Raw genomic sequence first — 21,183 nt, 5'->3', positions numbered from 1 at the left:
GCCTACTTTTGGTTATAACCTGTCAACGTCTTGGAATTATAACGTGTGCTCTTCTGTTCTTTTCTTGCTTTAGTATTCGTTTTATAAAATGCTAAGCATTCGTGCTGGGACAGCATATTACGTAGGCTACCAAAACATTCAAACGGATTAATTCGGTTGCTGAATATTTTCTTCCGGATTTTCTTTGTTAGCCCGTTGTAATTGACTCAAAACGTTTGATACAGTTATGTGAGGTATGCGGTAGTTCTGCATAATTAACATTGGTGATACAGTACAAGCAAACTGGAAATCACCTTCCGCACTTTTTATCCGGGTAAAATAACAGGTTAATTCTAGTAATCTTCGCTTTAGCTTTTTCAGACTGCCGTAATTTTACTCAATTTACTGCCATTTTTCAATTCCACGAAAAGACCAGGAAGACTATGGACTCATTTATGGTGCATGGTTCGCATCTGGAGGGCACACTTCGCTGCTCGGCTAGCAGTAACTTCGAAGGAAAGCAAACGGTGGCTGTACCACTACTAATTTACATTTTCACGCAAGTCCGAGTTTTCGTTCTATTCTTGTCATTTTGCGATTAGCCTATATGGAATTGACAACGAGAAAGTAATAAAACAGCAAATTGTTTACAACGTGTGCATGTTTTCTGCTGTTAATGAATGTGTTTGAGAGGATATATGAAAATCAATAAATACAAAAGTAACCATATATAGTCATTGTTGGTAACCCGTTGTATATAAGTGGAATAAACCCCTCCGGGCTGTCCCGGTTATTAGAAAATAATGTAGGCTACTTCGGTGGTAGTATGGGGTTACAGAAGAAATCATATGACAGATGGACCGACGACAACGTCAGTGGGCTAATTTGCCTAATCTTCGCGGTACTTTAGACCCCGGTGGAAACGCAGACAACCATTGGCTGAAGGAACCTTTTAGTTCCTGGTAAAGTAGTTCCTGGGACTGAAAGTTCCGGGTAATTTTGGTGGAAACGCGGCTAATGAAATCAGACAGATAAGTGAAAGGGTTCTGACCAAAGTTTCCGACTGCCAGCTCTTCTGTAGATGCGCTCGAGCTCCTCCGCGAGGCTTGCTGCAAACACAAACAAACAAGTAAGCTGAGCTGGGTGAGCCACGTGCTACTTCACACGCAAAAAGAGAGGCAGACCTGTCAAGCGTGGACTTCCGCTAAGATCACACTTTAACAGATGATAAACACATCAACTCTTGTTTACAAAAGTTAAATTGGGAGGGTTCAAAGTTACATTCCTGAGCTTTCATCTTCAAATGCTCATTCAGGCAGGATGTCATTCTGAACGGTAAAATTTAACTGCCAGATTCATTATCCTCTGCACTCAAGACATGCATCTAAAATGTCAGCAATCAAAAGGATTTTACAGCTTGAGAAAAAAACAACTGTTTCACAACCCGTTTTATGTTAGAGCCCTCCATGTAAAATCAGTGGATTATTGACATTATTTCTGCCCGGCAAAATTGAACTGTCAAACCGAAACATGGCCCTTTAAGTTGATTGTCCCGTTTTATTTTAAACACTGAGAAAAGCTATTCCAATAACCGTTGCATAGCTGTAGGGCTCTAAATGGATTAAGGTCTAGGCATCTAATTTACAGTGGCTTTACTGAAGTGAAGTCGTTTCCATTCCGAGGAAGGCTAGCTGGTCTTGGTGCGCTCAAAGCAAACAAGCTCACAGACCCAAACACTTTGGTGCAGTAGCCAAGGGAAATTGGCCAATAAATAGACCAAGCAGTGTTTTTCCCATCCCTCTAAATGGGGGCTTCAGTTTGACTGGTGCAACATGCAGCAACAAAATTTCACAGTGTACACACCGTCTTTTGCAATAAAATCAGGTCCCTCTTTCTTTATGAGAATGCAGGCCAGCTGGGCCTGGCTGACCAGGCAATTGCAGTCCTGAAATAAAAAAATGGGATGTGAAGGTCACAGGGAAAAGAAATAAAAATAGCAATTACCAGTATATCTATTTGTTCTGTTTTGTTACACGCTTGAGCTATGCTGTGATGTCTGAAGCTCATTCAGGTTTCTTCCGGTGCATTTCCATGAAATACTTAATTGTCAATGTTAAAAAATTCACAAGCTATAGACAAAACAAAGACTGGTCATTGTACTGTTATGTCCAAAAAAATAAATAAATTATAATCTCACCCGAGACAAAAGTAAAAATTATTTTCCAATAGGTTATACTTCTTAAGAATAAGATACTGACCAAGCCAGTAAAAACAGACCTCCTAAAATATCATACGTATTAGATTTTAATCAAAACAGATTTAAGCAATTGTTTTGTTTTTAACCACTGCATAAAAGAGTGTGTTCAAAGTTGCACAGAAAATGCTTTGCAGTTAGATGGAATGGGCAGGCTCTCCTCCACGTGTCAGAGGCCTAGGCGTGTGTGGGTGTTGGGCGGGTGGCTCACATGAAACTTCTGCAGAACTTCCACGGTGGATTTGTGAGTCCACTCCTCAAAGTCGATTTCAGGCTGCTGCTCCAGGTCTGAGGCATTGGGCGTGCTGGTCTGCCTCTTCACCTTGGAGTGCCGAGGCAGCTCCAGCTCCTCAAAGCTCTTAAACTCTGGGATTCTTTGAAAATGGAAACAAACAACTGAACCCGCCTGCCCACAAATGCACACGCACTCACCCTTTTTTCTCCCTTCCACACATGCACAAAGTTAATTTTCCAGTGATCACCCACAATAACAAAACAAAAACAGACAGGATGCTTACTCGTCGACTTCATTTATGCGTAGAAAGTCCAGCTGCTCCACCACCGCGCCAGATATCAGTGTCTGAAAGATTGATACAAGGCTGCACCAATGATCACGGCCCAAACACAGGAGCCAGATATATTGTGGCTCCCGGCATCCAAGCCCTTTGGATATGCAAGGGCGTAAATTTGATGGAAACATAAAATATAACTAGCTAGGGCTGGTGCACTGAAGCATTTCTCCTCCTTCAATTGAGAAAAAAAGTGTGTAGGGAACATATTGGATTTGTGCCTGTTTCAGTCACAGGTGCACAGGACAATAACCTTGTAAAATGTCACACACAATAAACTCCTGCACACTGTTAGCACTTGGAGAATTCATGCTTATTCAGGAGACTCACCCTACCAGGATGAACTCCGTGTCCAGGCTTTGTGTCCCTAAATTTCAGAAGTCTCACAAGTAGGAAGAGCCTTGGTTAGTAAAACCAGTCGGCTATTAGGAACACCTAGAGGAACGTGTGTCCTCATTAGAGGAAATGGTAACACTAGGCAATGTTAACTCAGCTATATATCAACCAAGCATAGAGAGAGCAGGACAAGGAGGGAAGCTTTGCGCTCATTATCCACATGCTGCTACTCCTGCCTCATGCCAAGTTTATGCAGCCAACTTACTATTCATTCAAACTAACTGTCGGATATTGTTATCGACAGTATTTTTTGTGATCACGTGTCTGTTTATAACTATTCCCTCTAAATTAAACACTGCTGAGTCTCAGTCTTGAAGTCTTGTCCAACAGGTCCAAATTTCTGTGATTTTCTACATATATGATTGGCGGATGGGTACTGCACTAATCCATTGTATTCAAAAATGATGTGCATTCAAAAATGAAGTTAGAAGAAAACATCCAACAGTGGAAGCCCATGCAGGGTAGAAAACTTTAAACATCATATATTATATGAGGAGAAACGCTAGATAAGAAAACAAAAATAAATAAATAAATCTAACAGCAGGACATGTCCTATGAGGTCTTTATAAATGTCTGAATAAACAGCAAGGGGAGCACCTGCAGTCTGTCCACATGGACCTTCACCCCTCCAATGTTTCCCTTTTTGAAAGAGGCCAACATGTCCAGGACTGGGTTGAAACGGCTGCCCCTGTAGCACAGAAACATTAGTGTGGGATTTAAAAAGCAGATTAGACAGCCTAACAACATGATTTATAGCACTGAGGGAGTAAAAAAAAAAAAACTTTTAATATGGATACCTTTTTTGGGCTTGTTATTAATTCATTCATTAATTAATTTAGAGGCTGTTTCAGTTGTTTAGTGGTTTGCCTTCTAATCGATTGAGCTTAACAAATCTTACTTGATGTTGTCTTCTCTAACGAGTACCAGGAATAATGGTCGCCCAGGCATTTTCCAGGAAAGTTTGATGAACTGCAAGGCATTCTAAAAACACAAAAATGTTATATTTCATACTGCCACGCACCAACACACTGATGAAAGGACTGGTGGGGAAATTCAACTATTTGCATTTTTTCCACAAACAAAACTTACTGAATGGAGAAGAAAAACAATGACTTTTTTTGTAAACTCAAACCGAAGAACATTTTGGATTAAACCCTGGCCATTTTATGCAAATATGTACAAATGCTTTCCCCAAACACATCCTGGGAGTATCTCTGCATGGATTTAATGCCTGTACAAGACCAGCAGAGTCATGACTTAAACTGAATTTTTGCTTTCTGAACAAACATAGGATTCATGACATCTTTAAACTAAGGAGTAAGAATGGCTCACCTCGATGTCATCTATCAACAGCATGACGTCTTGAGACAAGTAGAAGTCGCTCAAATCAAAGACGATCGGGTAGCAAACGACAGTCTTCCCCAGGATTCTATAAATCTTTGGGGAAGAGAATGGAGACAGACTATTACATGGGCCTGAAAACCAAGATGAATGAGTCTGAGGCCCAGAAATATGCATTCTAAGAGACAACCTATCGATTCTGACAGAGAACACACAGATGCACACCACCCATAAGCGCACACGTCCAATGACCACATGCATCCCTGCAGACATCTCCCTCGTATTACAACACAACAACAATTCAATCCGTTCTCCTCCTAGAACGTTTCGCTCGTGATTGCTTTCACAGGGTTTTATTTCCTCGTCTTTCACCTTTAAGACATTCAGCTAATAGCCAATGGCTCTCTGAAGACATTCAGTGAAGACAAATGATAGAAGTGCTGCATTTAACACAAAGAGACTTTCCCTAAAATGGAACACAAATATAGGCTAATGCTCAAAGTACAGAAATATTCTTCATAATAATAATGAACGCACAACAACTGAATTTCAAATATATATATACGTCGCATTGGTATGCTTATGTGTACATGGGTCAGGATTAGTCCTTGGTAACTATTGCAATGCCTGACATTTATTGCAGTTGCTTGGTTTTCCTAAGAGTATCAGTACCATTTCTGCAAAGGTGATGTAAATGGTAAATTGAAAATGGATTTCTTAACGGAAGAATACATGAATAAACAAAACAAATATACAATAAGCAGCTGTGTATATGCCCTGAAGGCAACGGTAAATAACCTGACAAACTCACTTGCAAAGCTATACAATTGATTGGTGGAAAACATGGGCGAGGATGATGAGATTCAAATAAAATTGTAAACCCCCCCCCCCCCCCTTACCTTGCTGGTTCCTAGGCAGCCCACCGGCCTCTCCGGGCGCCCGCTGAGTCCCAGCTTCTTGTTGACTGCCAGGAAGCGGTAGGCCTGGAAGGAGGACCACCAGCGCTGAGTAATGTCCCTCTCTGCCCTGCACAATCTTTCCAACCCACCGCAGTGACTCACAAATGATGCTCTCCTCCATAAACAAACTGTGGAATTCAGTCTACAGTCAAAATCAGCTATGAGGTAGTCTACAAGCAAAAACGGATGAAGCCTTCAAAAGCTAGCACTGGTATTCACTGCTGCTTCAGAGAGGCTGCAGTTTGTACTGTGGGAAAAAAACATGCTGACAGCAGTACCTTGGTTTCTCTTTTCTATAAATCAAAATAAGTCACTGTTTAAATGAACTGAATAACCATGCTCTGGAATTCTGTGACAACTTTTTAAATGCTTCGTAAACTCCTCCCTCCCCTGAGCCCCAATAGCTGAAATGTCCTTTATCAATTTGAGAGGTCGCACATTAGCTCCAATTGTCTAACTGCTTTTTTACCTGTGCTGAACACCAGCTGAGCTGCATGGCTAATGTGCTAAAGAAGTGCACTACTGATGCAAGCAGACTACAGGCACATGATTAACCAGACGATATGTTCTTGCTTTTCTGTGTATATGCGTGTGTGCTTGTGTGTATGTGTGTGTGAAGGTGGGGGGATACCCTGTTGACTTAATCCCTCCCTCCTTGATCTCTGCCATGGTCAAATAGGCACCGTTCATCACTGCATCTGTAAACAAGCTTCCGGCCACGTTTGCCGACAGCCCCGACGCACTGACATTTTGATATTATTCCGATCGCAACCTTTTTCCCTCCAGGGAAGCTGAAGGCAGCCCCTGAGATGCCCGTGCCGTTTGAGCGTAACAGCCGATCTGAAGGTCATCGGCAGGAAGACTCTCCGCAAGGCCACGGTGGAGCTCCAGGTGGTTGCTTCAGCAACTCTGCCCACAAATTATTCACTTTCATGTTTCTCGCCTTTTGAAATAATAACGGGGAGCAGCACCAGTCTGAGGCACTGACGAGGCCTGCCTCCCGCTCAGGGCTTCTTTTTCATCTCTCGATATTAAACACACTGGGAAAAAAAACCAAGAAAAAAAAAAAAAAACAGGAAAACAGCAGTCTGCTAATGCATGCGCATCTTTCAGGTGAGCAGATGCCAAAGCTCCTCTAAAATATGTTAGATTTTAGCGCCTTGATATTTTAGTTTACTGATATCCTGGGTCGTTCTGTATCGATTTCCTTTAGTACGAAAGAGCATCCATGCGCAGTGACCATCCCAGCACTCTCCAAACTCAGTCCAGTACATTAACTTGCGCTCTTCACTGCAGCTGGGTGTGAGCTCACTTCCAAAATGAAATATGGAACACTGTATTATGGAAACCTGCTACTCTGTATGTAGTCGCTCCAGCAGGCCAAGTTTTCTGTCACCGTAGTGACGTTGACCATGTAATGTGTTGCAGAAGAATAAACCTGCGGTTACATTAAAATGAAACGTGGATTGACCAGCGGCCTTTAGCTTTGAAAAGACTTGGCTTCTTTGATGTAACAGGAAACTAATTTATGGCAACATTGAAAGAGGTGGATCACTCGGTTAAGGCATACATTTTGGTGTATGGATAAGCTGCGCAGTCTCAAATCAAATCCAGACTGTGCCAGTGTCGACCGTAGACAGTAGCTTCATAAGGCGATGTGCAATTGGGGTTTGCGTCGCCCAAGGTATGGGTGTCTGCGTGTCATCACTCCCTGAATACTCCCTGAGGTCAATCGGGCACCCACTAACTACAAAGCCGCATATGAAAGGTCTTCCTCCGACTCCACTCTATGTGAAATGAACTGTAGTGTGCAATGTGAAAAGAAACAGCTCTTGACAACGTGTGTTTTGGTGAGGAACCGTGGATTCCTATACTCTCCCGAAGGGGCAGTGGGGTTCGCACATGAACACGCCTGTGCTTCAGAACAATGACAATGTAAACCGTCCCTCAAAAACTAACCTCCATCCAATCCCTTCTCCCAGGCAATGCAACAGCATACAATGCAAGAATACAAAATTGCACATTTATTAATCATCTTTAAATCCTTAAAGTTTAAAATGGTTTCAGCAATAGTAGTTTATAATCTCCCTAGCTCACAGCCCTCTCACAGATGGCAGGCCTGAGGCTGAAGAGTCATGCCATTTCAACAGTAATCTCTCTCCTCCTAGCCCGTGATCTGCGAAGAAGCGCTGCCTTTTTACTGTCCTCTCTGCCCTCTACGACCCGGGCCACAAGCTGCCAGCTCAGCAGCTTCACAGAGCCCTATTAGAAACAGCCAGGTGAGTGGTAGCACACCGCATGCTACCGTGGTGGGAGGTAAAGATCAAGAGCAACCTGCAAGGCAGTGTGGGACATGCAGAGGAAGGCAACAGCCCACCGCTGACAATACCGGATTCCGCGCTGCGTGAGAGATCGAGGGGAAAAAGCAGAAACCTAACTGGTGAGGAGTCCGCAGCCCACGGCCCGCCATCAACCAGAGAGCTAAAACTGCATGTGCAGTTCTACTGTAATTAATTAAGGCAGAATGGCCTCTGAATTACAAGGTCAAGAGAAAGTTGTAAATGTTAATTATGCTTCCACATCAATCAAAAAAAAAAAAAAAAACTGAACATGTGCTAATCAATAGGTCCAGTCCCCAGCTGGGTAAGGCAGGAGCTGTAAGAAGAAGAACTGCACAATTCAAGAAATAGTAATGCAGCACCAATTCATGGTACTAGCACATGAATTCTGGCTCTAGGAATGAATGAATTTAATTCGAACTGACACTAGGTGGCACTCTACACCTCTCAGTGCCTCTTTAAAAAGTCAGAAAGGTATTACAGATAAGAAATGCAAATCCAAAAGTCACCAAATAAGGTAATTAAAATAATGAAAATAAAAACTGGAACATTAATTCAGAATTAATCACATGTCAAATTACATTGCCAGTAGCACTGTAGAATGTTTGAAGATAAGTGTGCTTTGGAGCTGAATACCTTTCAAATACTCCCTGCGCAGAATACTAATAAGATTTTTTTTTTTTTTTTTTTAAGACTAGCACATCCTAGTCTTCAACCCACTCATGGAGGAATATCAATATATAACTGATTTGTCCTGAGAGGCAGTTATCCTGGCCAACTGACACCCTCCTTTCGCCCAGCTGGCCACAGCGGGCACCGGCACGGTCCAGATTCAATACCAAACCGTGAGGCTCATCCATGCACTAGAACAGCACCTTAACGGGATGGCCCACTCAGCAACCCCCTTGAGTAAATACATCTAGTTTAATCTAGTGCAATCATCACAGGGGCCGTCTGGGTAGTGTAGAAGTATAAGCACTCGCCTACCACCGCAGAGACTTGAGTCCTGATCCTTGCATTAGCGACTCCTACCGGTTGGTCGGGTCACCTGTTCAGCGGGGAGGGGATCTGGGGGAGATAGCGTGAACCTCCGCACGCGTTACGCTCTCCCAGTGAAACTCCTCGCTGTCAGGTGAATAGAAGCGGCTGGCGACTCCACATGTATCGGAGGAGGCATGTGGTAGTCTACACCCTCCCCAGACCGACAGAGGATAGCGCATCGTCCAGAACCGTGATTCACACGGGGAATTGGTATAACGACTAAATTTGGGGGGGGGGGGGAAATGAGAGAAAAATGGCAAAAAAAATAAAATAAAATAAAAAATCCAAGTACATTCATCATATTTTCAGCTGGATTGCATCACTGTGTATTTATAACTTGCTGCAGCATGCAATGTTTGAAAAACATAAGCACTACAGTTAATAAACAATTTATCTAGGTTTATGCAGATAAAGTGGAAACCTTTGACTTGAGAGTCAGGTGTTTGACCATTCTACCCTTCCTTTTCTCTTTTATAATTTGATAGATTGATGCAGGGTTGTGTGCAAGCATTGCTGACTCATCCACCACAGGTTGAGCCTCATCAAAATTTACTCTATTTGCTGAGCTAACCAATATATAGTTGATTAACTGAGTCAATTGGTGACTCTAAATTTCCCATAGGTATGAGTTTGTGAGTGAATGGTGAGAGTGCCCTGCGATAGCTTGGCAACCTGACCGGGGTGTATTCCTACCTCTCGCCCAATGCATGCTGGGATAGGCTCCAGCAGCCCCCATGACCCTGACTAGGATAAGCAGATATAAATAATGGATGGATGGATGTCTAACTGAGTCATTTATTGACTGCATTACCTTCACCAGCTCCTTTTGGGCCCAGATCTGGATTGGCTCCACTTGCTGGGGTGTCTGGGTCTGAATGCCATAGGTGTTGAGGAAGACCTGCAGTCTAAAATCAAGAGACCAGCTGGTTAATAGGCTTCTGTTGGCCACATGTCCTCATAAAGGCACCACCCCTCACCCACAGCACAGTAAATGAGTGTGTATATAAATCACTATTGAGTACTGGGCCAAGATTTAATGAGCAGCCAGAATTATACAGCAAACTAACATCTCCGGAAAGACAGTACTACTGCTACTGCTGCTGCTGCTACTACTACTACTACTACTACTCACACACACACACACACACATCTGTAAAGAAAAAAATGGCTTATCGGCTAGATTTAGCAGAGGCAGATAAATATGTTAGTCTAGACAGAATATAACAAATTTACAGAAAATACAAGTATTTTTTAAAAATGTGTCACCTTGGGGGCAACAAAATAAACCTGAACCTACCTCTGACTCTCAGCAACCAGAGCCACATGAACCACCACATCATTCTCAATGGGGCCCTGGAAACAAATAAAACAGACATAAACCGAAATGAGTCCACCCTGCGTTGAAGTCCATAAAGGCACCTTAGTTAAATGGGCACAGATACAAAGAGACAGGGCCTCAATATAGTTTTTGAAGATCCGGACAGGATTCCAGACATGCTCCCTTAGAAAGGTTTAAAACAGCATTTAATCAGTCTGGAAGTGCAGGCAGGATAAGAGTGTGGCCTGGGACTGAAGGCTGTAAATCTGCACAGGCTCCTGTTGGGCAGTTCATTCAGGGACCAGAAGAACAGAGAGGAAAGCATGGTAAATGCTACTCTGAGAAGAGAGAGAGAGGGGCAGAGAGAGCGAGAGAGAGATGCATCTATGTATGAATGTAGTATTGATAAAGGACTGTCATAAACATATTTCTGATATAAAGTTATGGCATTTACTTTTGTGTAAACACGTATGTATATGTGCGCTGGCATAAATAAATAAAAACTGCTGAACACAGATGTACTCTCTTGCAAAAACTGTACTGAGCTGATATTATGAGAGCTGAAATCAGACCAATGTGAAATGTTTACATTTTGTGTGTTTAATGTACAATAAGCCTCATCTTAAATAATTGATTTACAATGTGGAACATGTTTTAGCCTCTGTCAAACAAATAAATAAAAACCTTGGTTTTGGGATGCTGAGAGTGCCTTTTGTGCCAGTGTGATGGCAGTTTATCGCTCCTAACTGTGTCTTTAATTTCGCACGGTTGGAGCCTTGACAATGAATGTGGGGGAAGTGATTATATTTTGACAAAAAGAGAAGGTTTATCGCCCTTGTTATAATCAGCAGAGCTCACTGCAGGCAGAGGAGAGAGCCTCTCACTTGATTAATTGCCAACGGAAGCCTCCAATGGAACAATGGAAAACAGGCGTATTAATGTTTCGCTTAAAAAAATAAAAATAAAAAATAAAAACATTTTTTCCACAAAAACATTTAAAATATGACACATGGGCATGTGTGTGAAAAAAAAGGTGTGCATTCAGTTTTACTTTTGAACCAGTATTGTCTGAAACGGCAGATTCTCACATAGGAGTGCATCAAACCTGACCCCAAACCAGAGCCCAAAACACAAGTACGGCTAAATTCTGGCTTAAAATAACCGACTCATCCTCTCCTCCCTGTGTAGAGATTATTAGCTTTCAGCAGGAGATGTGCTGCAGAGTTTCTGACACCAGCCAAAAGCAAAGTGACCTTTAGACCCGAGGGCTGTGGCACAGTGGCACAGCTGGGCTGGCATGGGGCACAGCGGGAAGGAGGACACCCCCATAATGCCAGGAACCCCTGACAATGATGAATAATAACATCCTCTGCAAAAGTGAGCTTTGTAGTGAAGGAACAATCAGACAAATTACACCTGCAAAAACAAAAGATAATGCACACACACAAGCACACTCTCTCTCTCTCTCTCTCACACAGGCACAAACACATACACATACGCACACAACATACACACACGCACAAAACCACACAGAAACACACACACACACACACACACAGTCTCTCTTTCACACAGGCACACACACATACTGTACACACAGACGCATACACATACACACACACAAACATGCACGCACACTCACACATTCTTTCAAACACACACACACTCTCCTTCACACACACACCCACACACACACACACTAATATAAAGTATACTATACATACACACAAAACAAATGCAGTATTTGCAGTGCATCACAAAGTTAACAGACAGTAAATAATGATATTTTTTTTAAAAACTACTGTCTATGTTCATGTTTAATTTGTATTTGTGTTTTCAGAGTAAGGAAATCCTCCTGTTGTGTTCATTCATTATTCATAGAGTTCCCAAGCTATTTTATCAGAGAATGCTAAAATGTCACCATTTACCTCATGCAAAATTTCTCTCCATTGCTACTAACATGATAATGCCATTAATAAGCTGAGTATGGCCACACAAAAAAAAGTCTCGTAAATGTGAACAAATATTGCACTATACTCATTGCCAGCGAGACCTGTAGATAAGCAGAGGAAAATGCAATACATCAAGGGTTGTGATGCTTTCACTGACTCAAGCAATTTTCATTTGCAATATTCCAATTAAACTGTTAGGATGAACTGACAAAATATTTCCCATTAGCAAACAAGACGTGTCACGAGTGTATAGTTGGGTGAGTCACAAGAATTCAAACCCATTTGTTGTGAATTTTCAAATGAATAGCATTAATACTGGGCTCAACTGATCTGAAGACATTCAAGACAACCAACATATTTCATCCACAGCACAACAGCTCAAAGCCTGAATGTGAATATGAGTTATCTCACCAAGTAAAATATGTTAGGAAATACATGTAAACATACACAGTACATTAGGAAATACATGTAGTACTGCTCTTATATCCAGCAGGATACTTGCACTGTGTACCATATGCTTGACCTTCACCAAATTCCTAGTTACAGTATATAAATGAGTAACGTCAAACATTGTCTATACAATATAACATAATAATACATAATCATATCTGAGTTGCCTAGCATATTAACCAATCATGACAATGTGCAGCTAGACTCAGTGAGCTGTTTACTGACACTAGGGACACTGGGGGAAACATCTACATTCCATTTCCATCACATGGGATTAGAAAAAAAGCCAATTTGAAATGAATATAGTGACAGCTGACCTTCAGATGTTTCAATTGGTAGCTTGCGTGTAATTCATTTAAATGTCTTTATACTTTGTTCAGGTGAGACAAACGATCATCTTGTTACTCATGTGCACATGGATGACTGGGGTGATAGCACTAGCATCAGGACAGCATGCTGTAAACTGGGCCCACCAAGTACTGTATGTGGTTAAATGAAATAAGCTTTATTCAGCACAAGCCTCATGCCTTGCATATACATTAAAACATCTGAGCAGACTTTGCAATAATGAATTGAATGTATTTTGCATGCATCACTTGTGCGGTAAAAATATGAACCTTTCTTTAATACTGACAAACCAATTTTCCATGCAGTGGAGCAAAAATAAATAATGGTGTGTCATACTAGCAAACCAGACCTGGTTCAAAAACCTAATTTCAGAGAATTTATACATGCATCCATTTAATACTTGTATAGCTAATGCTGAATCTCATTCTTGCATAGTATAAGCATTTTCACATTTGTGCACCTCAACATTTTAAAAACTCTGTTCTTAATTTTGTTATGCCTCTTGAATGCATATTATGATTGACAAAATTCCAAATTCTGCTTTCATGTCCTGTATTCTGATGTTTCTCTATCAACCCTCAAATATTTTCTTATTGGTTTATCATGACTTTTGTCAGGTAAGCTACTGCCCATTGTGTTAACACTGTAGGGTTCAAAATAGGTTACTTCTGCAGATTGATTGTGCTTTTAGCTTTAGATGATGTGCTTCAATTACACAGGAAATTATAATTGGTCAAATTTCTATTGCATATTTTATTTTTGCATCTACATGCGCCACTGCATCTAGTCCTTTTGTCAGCTATACTCTTGATTCATAAATGTGCATATGTGCAATACGAAATATTGCTCCAGCAAAACAAATTGTAACATTACTGGGTGTGCGTGTGTGCTTTTGTATTTTTATATGTATGTGCACGTGTACATGTGCGTGTGTGTGGATACACGCATGTGTGTGTTAGCACAGCTTCAAATTAATTGTAAAATAAAAAACTTAAGTCTCCACCCACTTCCATAAAATGTCCTGACAGGTGATCTGAACTGACCACACAAAACTGCGGAAGCCTTTAATTACACATTGGACAGTTCCCCCTGGAAACACCAAATTGATGGGGACGGGCTCAGAGAATAAATCTACATATATTTTATATAATTGAGTACACTAGTTTTTTTTTTTACCACCATTTTTTCATACCTAAAAATGGCTTGCTTTAATGATAATGCCATTTCAGAGCATAACCACAATTATCTGTTAATGACAGTGAGAGCAGCACTGGTGAATTAAAGTTCAAGGTTTATTAAATAAAATGCACTTCATGCTGAGGACACTGAACTATCATATAGCAGCATTCAGATTACCATAGAAACCATTTTACTATACAAGTAATGTATGATGTGCAAAGCAAACGGTTTATTATCATGCTTTTATAGAAATCCAGTTGGATCCTTCAGGGTCCTATTGTGTGAGTAATTATACTTTGTAAAGCTACCTGCCTGTATTACTGATGTAGGGAATTGAAGTTCGTATAACAGAATACAGATGTGTCTGGACTTATGGCCTTCCTTCATGTATAAAAACACACTTCCAACAACCCATATGTCTAACAAAGCAGTAACAGACACTTGTGATGTTAGATGAATAGGGAATTTTACAACTAAACCAAATGTGACTCAGCCCAGCTGGAACCAAAGCAATTGTTCCTTGTTATATTCAATGACAGCCACATTTAATGTAACACCTGTCTAAATATATTGTGGTGACATTGAGCTACAGCCAAGTCAATACAGAGTTTACAGCCAATATCAAATATCAAAAGGATATTGATTGACATGTGTAGTCAACATCACAGTATAGAAACACAAAACAAATTTACCAGTATAGGTAGTCAGTACTTTTATTATGTAGAGTATGGCTAAATAATTTAACCTGCCTAGTATGCATGAAGTATAAACAACCTGATAATGCCACTACATTAATTGTGGTGCCTGTTTTAATCATATGGTAAAATGCAGAACAATGTACCAGCAATAATGGTCACATCAATTCTCACAACTTGATAGTGACAAATGCAAGACCAAAAGGTCAGGGTGAGGATTACCACCCCAAATGCAAGCAGGAAGCAGAATGGCTTTCTACTTCATTTCAAAACCTCGTTCTCCCTGGGAACACTGATGCCTTGAGCTTCTATGTTTACTGTGATTTAGAAATAAAAATCAAAATGAACATTACAGCAGAACTTGGTATTAGCCAATAAAATCACTTATTTCTTCGACCAGACACATGCATGTCCCTACAGGATGAAGGTATTTTCCTTCCTTTGAAACATTCTTGAGATACAAAGACAAAATGGCTTTAGAGCCAGATGGAGCTTCCAATGACAGAAGCTGCAGACTCCTGAGCTGAGCATTTTTATCGTTCCAAAAATAAGTTTTTTCCCCCAAGTACTGTGTTCTAAAAGGTCAGCTGTGGTCTATTTGAATTGACTACTGAAAATGACAGCTTGTAAACAGTAAGCAGTTCAATTTGTGGATCAAGCTCAGCACAGACATTTCAGAAACACACTGGAAAAAGCCGCAAAGCCAAAATCTTGAAGTGCATTATTGTCTCAATATAATGCACCAATGAATTATTCTGAACATGCTGTCTTGATCTTGCCTGTTAAGGACAGGATTCTGTCCCTTAATGCACACATTTGGTACCAGATCTTTTGTTGTCTGTATGGACTTTTTCTAGTATATTGTCTGTCAAAGTCTTTGACTGCATTGCTATCCAACAAAGAAAATGTCTTTTTTTTATTCTCTGGTAATTTGTCTGATAAAAAAAGCATCAAAATCACACAACAACAAAAGACCTACACAATTTCAATGATTAGAAAGCTTGATGAAAATACTGTTGGTGCGAAATAACTACCAGAATTTCAATAATAGCACACAGCAAGAGAAAGGCATATATTTTTCTTTTCCCCTGTTCATCTCTGCTCCTGCAAGGCACTCTGTTTAACGGAAAACAGCTCTCAGCACATACATGGCAAACTAACTCATGCTATCAGTCCCTGAACACAAATCAATAGCAAGTCTCTTTATTTGTCACCATTACTTATGACAGAGATGGAAGACAAGCATTTGAAGGCAGGTTACAGGTTTCAGCAGCAATGGTTTATATGTGGCTGTGCCAAGTGCCGTCAGGGTTTCCATGTGAGCCAGTAGTGTCTAACTTATACAGCAAAATCCATGCTAAGCACTGTCCATTGTCACAGTAACTCAGACTAAGTATGAAATGAAGCCACTGTGGCGGAAATGAATTGCCACAAAGCCCACAAGATGGAGCAATCAATGGCATCATTTCATATACACTGATTTTTCTGGAACTAGCAAATAAATAAACAGACCACTTTTAATAGTTTAAGCCTTTACCTTTCGAGCATTTTATACAGTAAATACCAGTATCTATCCTAGATGCCAAATATTAAATAACTAGAAATGATTTTTGATGAAGGTTATACCAGTCTCTGTTCTTTGCCATGGAACTGGGTTTCAGAAAGTGGGGAAGGAGAGGAAGAGAGGACCATAGCTGTTGCTTTAGACTAAACAAAAAGGTTAAACTGAGGCACTCTGTGGAAGAAGGGAAGGGAATAAATGTGAGTTAAAATAACTTTTACTTAAAATCATCATGGCATTTCGGCCAAATGCTTTACACAGAGGTCTAAGAGCACTGCTCATTCCAGCATTTAGCCAAGTTCTCTAAGCGCCATGTCACACTGCAGTTCTTATCAAGACTCAGAAACTTTCTGAGCCTTCAAGAAGTGTTTTTAACACCCCTATCTATTCATTAGTTAGAATCTATTACTGCAACTTCTCATTTGTGTTAGGGTCATGACAAACTGCAGGTAAATGCCTTAATCTGTGAAAGAGACATGTATCTTTATCCTTTCCACACAGTGGAATGCAGAGGTAAAGGAGAGGCTCAGACACTTTTAGGTGGGCGAGGGTTGGGGCAGGGTCCTCAACTCACCCACACACACCTGCGCAATGCCACACTCTAACCGTTAAATGGGGCTTCCAATGACTTTCTTTGAAAGGGGCTGATTGATTGCTTTGCTGCTGGACAAACCGATTCTTCCCTCTCAACTCCCAACTGCAAGGCAAAATACGTGGGCGAGTGTCTGAACCTGGAACTTACAGTGCCCTGGAATTTTTCCCAATAACCTTGTTTAAAAATCCCTTCATAATTGAAAGTATGCTTCAAAGAGGGAAGAATGACAGACTCATCCACAAAGGAACTAACCTGCTGCTCGTAGTGTGAATGTAGCCATGTGTATTACAGAGATTACCGTGTACATCCTCTCTCCGGCTGCTGCTGTGCTTTCAAATGGAGGATGTTTTGAAACCACATTGGGTGAGGTTGGTCTGTGACCTCAGAGCTTGGATGATATATTGAATTTGATGTGGGCAGAAAAACTGTTCATGACTCAATACAAAATCTTTGATTAAATATGCTATCAAATGACTGAAAGCACAGATAGTTACATAGGAATGCAAAAAATGTGTGAATATACCAATGTCTAATGGGTTAGTAGCTTTGTTAATTGGGTTAGAGTTTCTTTGGAATTGGTTTAGGTTTATTGACAATTGTGGTCCTCTAGTCTAAAGGTGTGAATGTATATGCAAGAAGAAAGACAAATATATTTTACTTTGTACAAATAAACATATGGTAAATGACACAAAATCATTTGCATTCCACATCTGTTTCTAATTTGACACGAAGGCCTGTCATCTGAGAGTCACATGACTGTAAACGCCATACCTGATTGGAGAATCTCAGGTTGACATTCCTCTGCTCTTCACGTGGCACGTAGCGGCGAACAGGGTCAATTTCCTTGGGGCTAATCAGGCCATCCACTGAAACAAGTCATTGCACAGCAGCATAATTAAAACATGGGCAAGTCATACTGTTCCTGCCCAGTTACCACAACTATTTCCTGCCCTACAAATCCTGACCTTGATATTTTATTCCCTCATTCAAGGATAAGATAAAGATAGTTGATTTACTTAAAAAATGATTGTTTGACTTGCAAAAATAATAACAGAACAGGTGAAGGAAGAACAACCCAAGCTTAATGACTAAAGCTCATGAAACCTCGCATGCCCAAGGCTGCTTAAATCTAATATAGTTTCAGTTAAAGGGGGCTGACCGAGCAGCTTAGCGATGGTGTAGAGGGCCTGTCCCCAGAGGAAGAGCTTGCCGTCCCGTCCCGAGTTGCTGGGGTAACGCTTCTGGCTCCCATGCTTCTTCTGCTCGCCCTCCACAAAGTCGGCCGGCACGTAGTAGTACTTGGGGATGACCGCGTGTCCTGTGGAGACGTGTGAAATACGCTCAAGTCACAGGGTGGGTATCATGAATTTATGTTCTTCACAGAGGATAAACTGCTCATACAAGGCACAGCTATGTGCTTGGTGTCTTATTCTGACAGAGAGTATCAATCATCGACTGTGCTTACATCTCTCACAGTAAGGCTCATTGCACCAAAGGTGCACCCACTTCAGTGTGAGAACCTTGATTTGTGGGGGGGGGGGGGGGGTTATGTGAGTGCTTTTCAAATAAATGCAAACAAAAGCATACAGAACTAAAGGTTCATGTATTTCTCTTACCTTCATAGGACTGGAAAATTATAGGCTGCAGTAGGGCTTCATATTCCTTGACTTGAGCTGTATTCCCTCTGAACACGCCTAGAATGCAAGCAAAATAAATCAAGTGGCTGCTATTTGTATTTATTCTGGATTCTTCTTTGTAACAGCACAACTGTTGCCTTTCTTTTCTTTTTTTTTAAATTAAATTCTTGAGTAAAACAATTCTGCCAAACACAGCACACAAAAAAACATGATAAGAATTAAATCACAGTGCTCTCAATACATACATCCACGTGTAAATACCACACATAACAGCAGAGAAAATAACTAAGGGCAATGTATTTCAACTCCAGGGAGAAAAGATACATCACTGGCACAATTAATTGCTTGAAACAAACAGTTTAATTACCACATCACTTCAGGGCTGAGGCACAAGAATTTAAAAAAAATGCAGACTGTGGCATAAAGACAGAGAGCCATAAAGAAAGGCCCTCTGAAAATTAAGCTCATGAGTTACTTTAGAATGATTCAGATTAATCAATGCACACGTACAGTTAGTACATCACAACCTGTCAATGTGACCTACCGTCAATCATCATGTATATAAAAAATATGGGGAACTCGCATTCAATTCCGTCGAAAAGCTGAGGAAAAAACAGATGCACGGAGTCAAAATGCTTACCAGTTCTAAATGTGCCAATGCCTTCCAAGGCAAATTAACTAATACAATTTAACATAATATAAGGCTTCTTTGTTGCTCCATTACATTCCTAGGAAAACAGATATTCAGTTGATTCTGTGGTGCATAATGAACCGCAGAGCACTTGAGTAATTAAAAGAGAGCACAGAGGCTGTTTGGAATCGCAGCTCTGATATACTGATTTAAACTCTATCACAATGGCTGATAGAGTAGCAACAAAAAGCCCACATCTTTGATCCAGTACCATTGACCAAGCTTTAGTTTAGTCATCTGTGTCTGAACCACTTCCATAATTTGACCTTAGTAGTTTTACAAATCACCACAGTTCAAAACAAAATAAAACTAATAGTCACAATAATTGAAAACAAAAAGTAATTATTTAATCCCTTGGGTTTTGTGCTTGTGCTATATACAGCACACAGAAATAAAATGGTGCAGTTCTGCATAATAAAACAGTTAAAAACATCTGATTCTACATGTTCTGACGGAGGCTATGCATTGGATTTGAAGTGATTGCATACATTTTAATGACCAACAACAGCAGTATTAAATGCGCCTCCGGTAGTTTTCAGGGTAAACATAACACATAACGAAATCTTCATACTGTAGCGAGTTCAGTGAAAGACACTAAGACAGATCAACTCTTTGAGTCATTGCACTCATTTATTAATGCACAAGATCAGTGCAGCTTTAAACATGAACACGGGAATTCAGAACACAGAAGACACAAATCACAGTGAACTCTGGCTATTCTTCAGCGCTATCGTAGAATAGCTGTTTATCACAAGGAAGTGTTACACATATGCAACACTTCCTAGATAGCTAGCCAGTTGCTGCTACACTACTATTCCTTGATGTTATTATTTTTCATTTATCATCAAACTCAGGGTCTATAAATAAAGCCCGTCCAGAATATAAATATTGGATCAAACACAAGCCTGAAAATTACATAGCAAAATAATATTGTTGCTATTTTTCAACCCTTTCGACCACAGGCATAATCCGGGTCTGTTCTGAAAGGTAACCCCAGAGAGTTTGCTTAACAAGAGTTAGAATTACTCTGGATGTTTCTGAAAGAGAGTAGCATAAGCTCAAACAGAGTTGAAGTCTTTTCTCACCTAAAATATTATCTTTTTAAAAAAAAAATTGATATAGATGCTTGTGGATGTGCCTCATAGTTTTAGATACACAATGAGCCACTGCCACAACACTGGACAAATACTGGTTAAAATTTGAATACCACCAAAAAATAACATTCTGCATTGTTTAGATATGTCTAATTAGGTTTCCAAAAAGGCCATTTGGAGACTCCAAAAAAACACCTTGTAACCAAATGGATGTTTAGAGGGTTAAATGGCTATATATTTCATGCTACATACTAGTAGAATATTTCTTAAATTAGCTTGCTTTCCCCTTGCCAGTCACCCTCCCCCTCCCTCTCCCTCTTCCCCCCTGCCACTTCCCTCTCCAACCACTGGCAGCAGCAGGTCATTAGCTAACCAGTCTACTAACCATTGATTGAGGTCCACCGATTTAAGTTTTCATCAAATTCCCAACCTGCATCAACATGTCAAACACATCCCACACTTTCACATGCCATATGTATTATTCAAAATCAGGTCTACACCATATTCATAAGCATAATTAATAATAATAACTATATTTTGAGAGTGTATTCAGATACCCACCGATAAAAAAATGTGATAAATTCCTTAAATAAACCTGCGACTTAAGGCGTTATAATAAAATATTACGAGTTCACTGTAAACTTGTTTTAAATTTAATTTGGAGTAGATTTCAAGTGAGAGAAATGATTTTATTGTGGAAATAATCTAGTATTGTGAATTCTAAATATGTTATTCACCTTGCCATACTAAACTGGGATCATCAGCGGAATCAATTTATTAATTCA

The 21,183-nt window shown here is 40.4% G+C and overlaps 1 protein-coding gene across 5 annotated transcripts in view; it reads right to left on the bottom strand.

Moving 5' to 3' along the window:
• Nucleotides 1–21,183, bottom strand: part of LOC135242585 (phosphorylase b kinase regulatory subunit beta-like) — a 54,353-nt gene that overhangs the window by 6,714 nt on the left and 26,456 nt on the right. For all 5 annotated transcript variants that reach the window (XM_064313723.1, XM_064313726.1, XM_064313724.1 and 2 more), the window contains 14 exons: nucleotides 19,158–19,215; nucleotides 18,593–18,670; nucleotides 18,136–18,294; nucleotides 17,748–17,842; nucleotides 10,176–10,231; nucleotides 9,690–9,783; nucleotides 5,439–5,522; nucleotides 4,531–4,635; nucleotides 4,097–4,179; nucleotides 3,796–3,886; nucleotides 2,752–2,813; nucleotides 2,445–2,607; nucleotides 1,843–1,924; nucleotides 1,031–1,088 (listed from right to left, as the gene is read on the bottom strand). In XM_064313723.1, coding sequence (XP_064169793.1) covers nucleotides 1,031–1,088; nucleotides 1,843–1,924; nucleotides 2,445–2,607; nucleotides 2,752–2,813; nucleotides 3,796–3,886; nucleotides 4,097–4,179; nucleotides 4,531–4,635; nucleotides 5,439–5,522; nucleotides 9,690–9,783; nucleotides 10,176–10,231; nucleotides 17,748–17,842; nucleotides 18,136–18,294; nucleotides 18,593–18,670; nucleotides 19,158–19,215 — 1,268 coding nt within the window. The remainder of the gene's footprint in view (nucleotides 1–1,030; nucleotides 1,089–1,842; nucleotides 1,925–2,444; nucleotides 2,608–2,751; nucleotides 2,814–3,795; nucleotides 3,887–4,096; nucleotides 4,180–4,530; nucleotides 4,636–5,438; nucleotides 5,523–9,689; nucleotides 9,784–10,175; nucleotides 10,232–17,747; nucleotides 17,843–18,135; nucleotides 18,295–18,592; nucleotides 18,671–19,157; nucleotides 19,216–21,183) is intronic.

This window comes from Anguilla rostrata, chromosome 16 (genome assembly GCF_018555375.3).
Source record: "Anguilla rostrata isolate EN2019 chromosome 16, ASM1855537v3, whole genome shotgun sequence".
NCBI lineage: Eukaryota > Metazoa > Chordata > Actinopteri > Anguilliformes > Anguillidae > Anguilla > Anguilla rostrata.
Note: the sequence above shows the minus strand (reverse complement) of the source record. Positions and strands in the feature narration are given on the sequence as shown.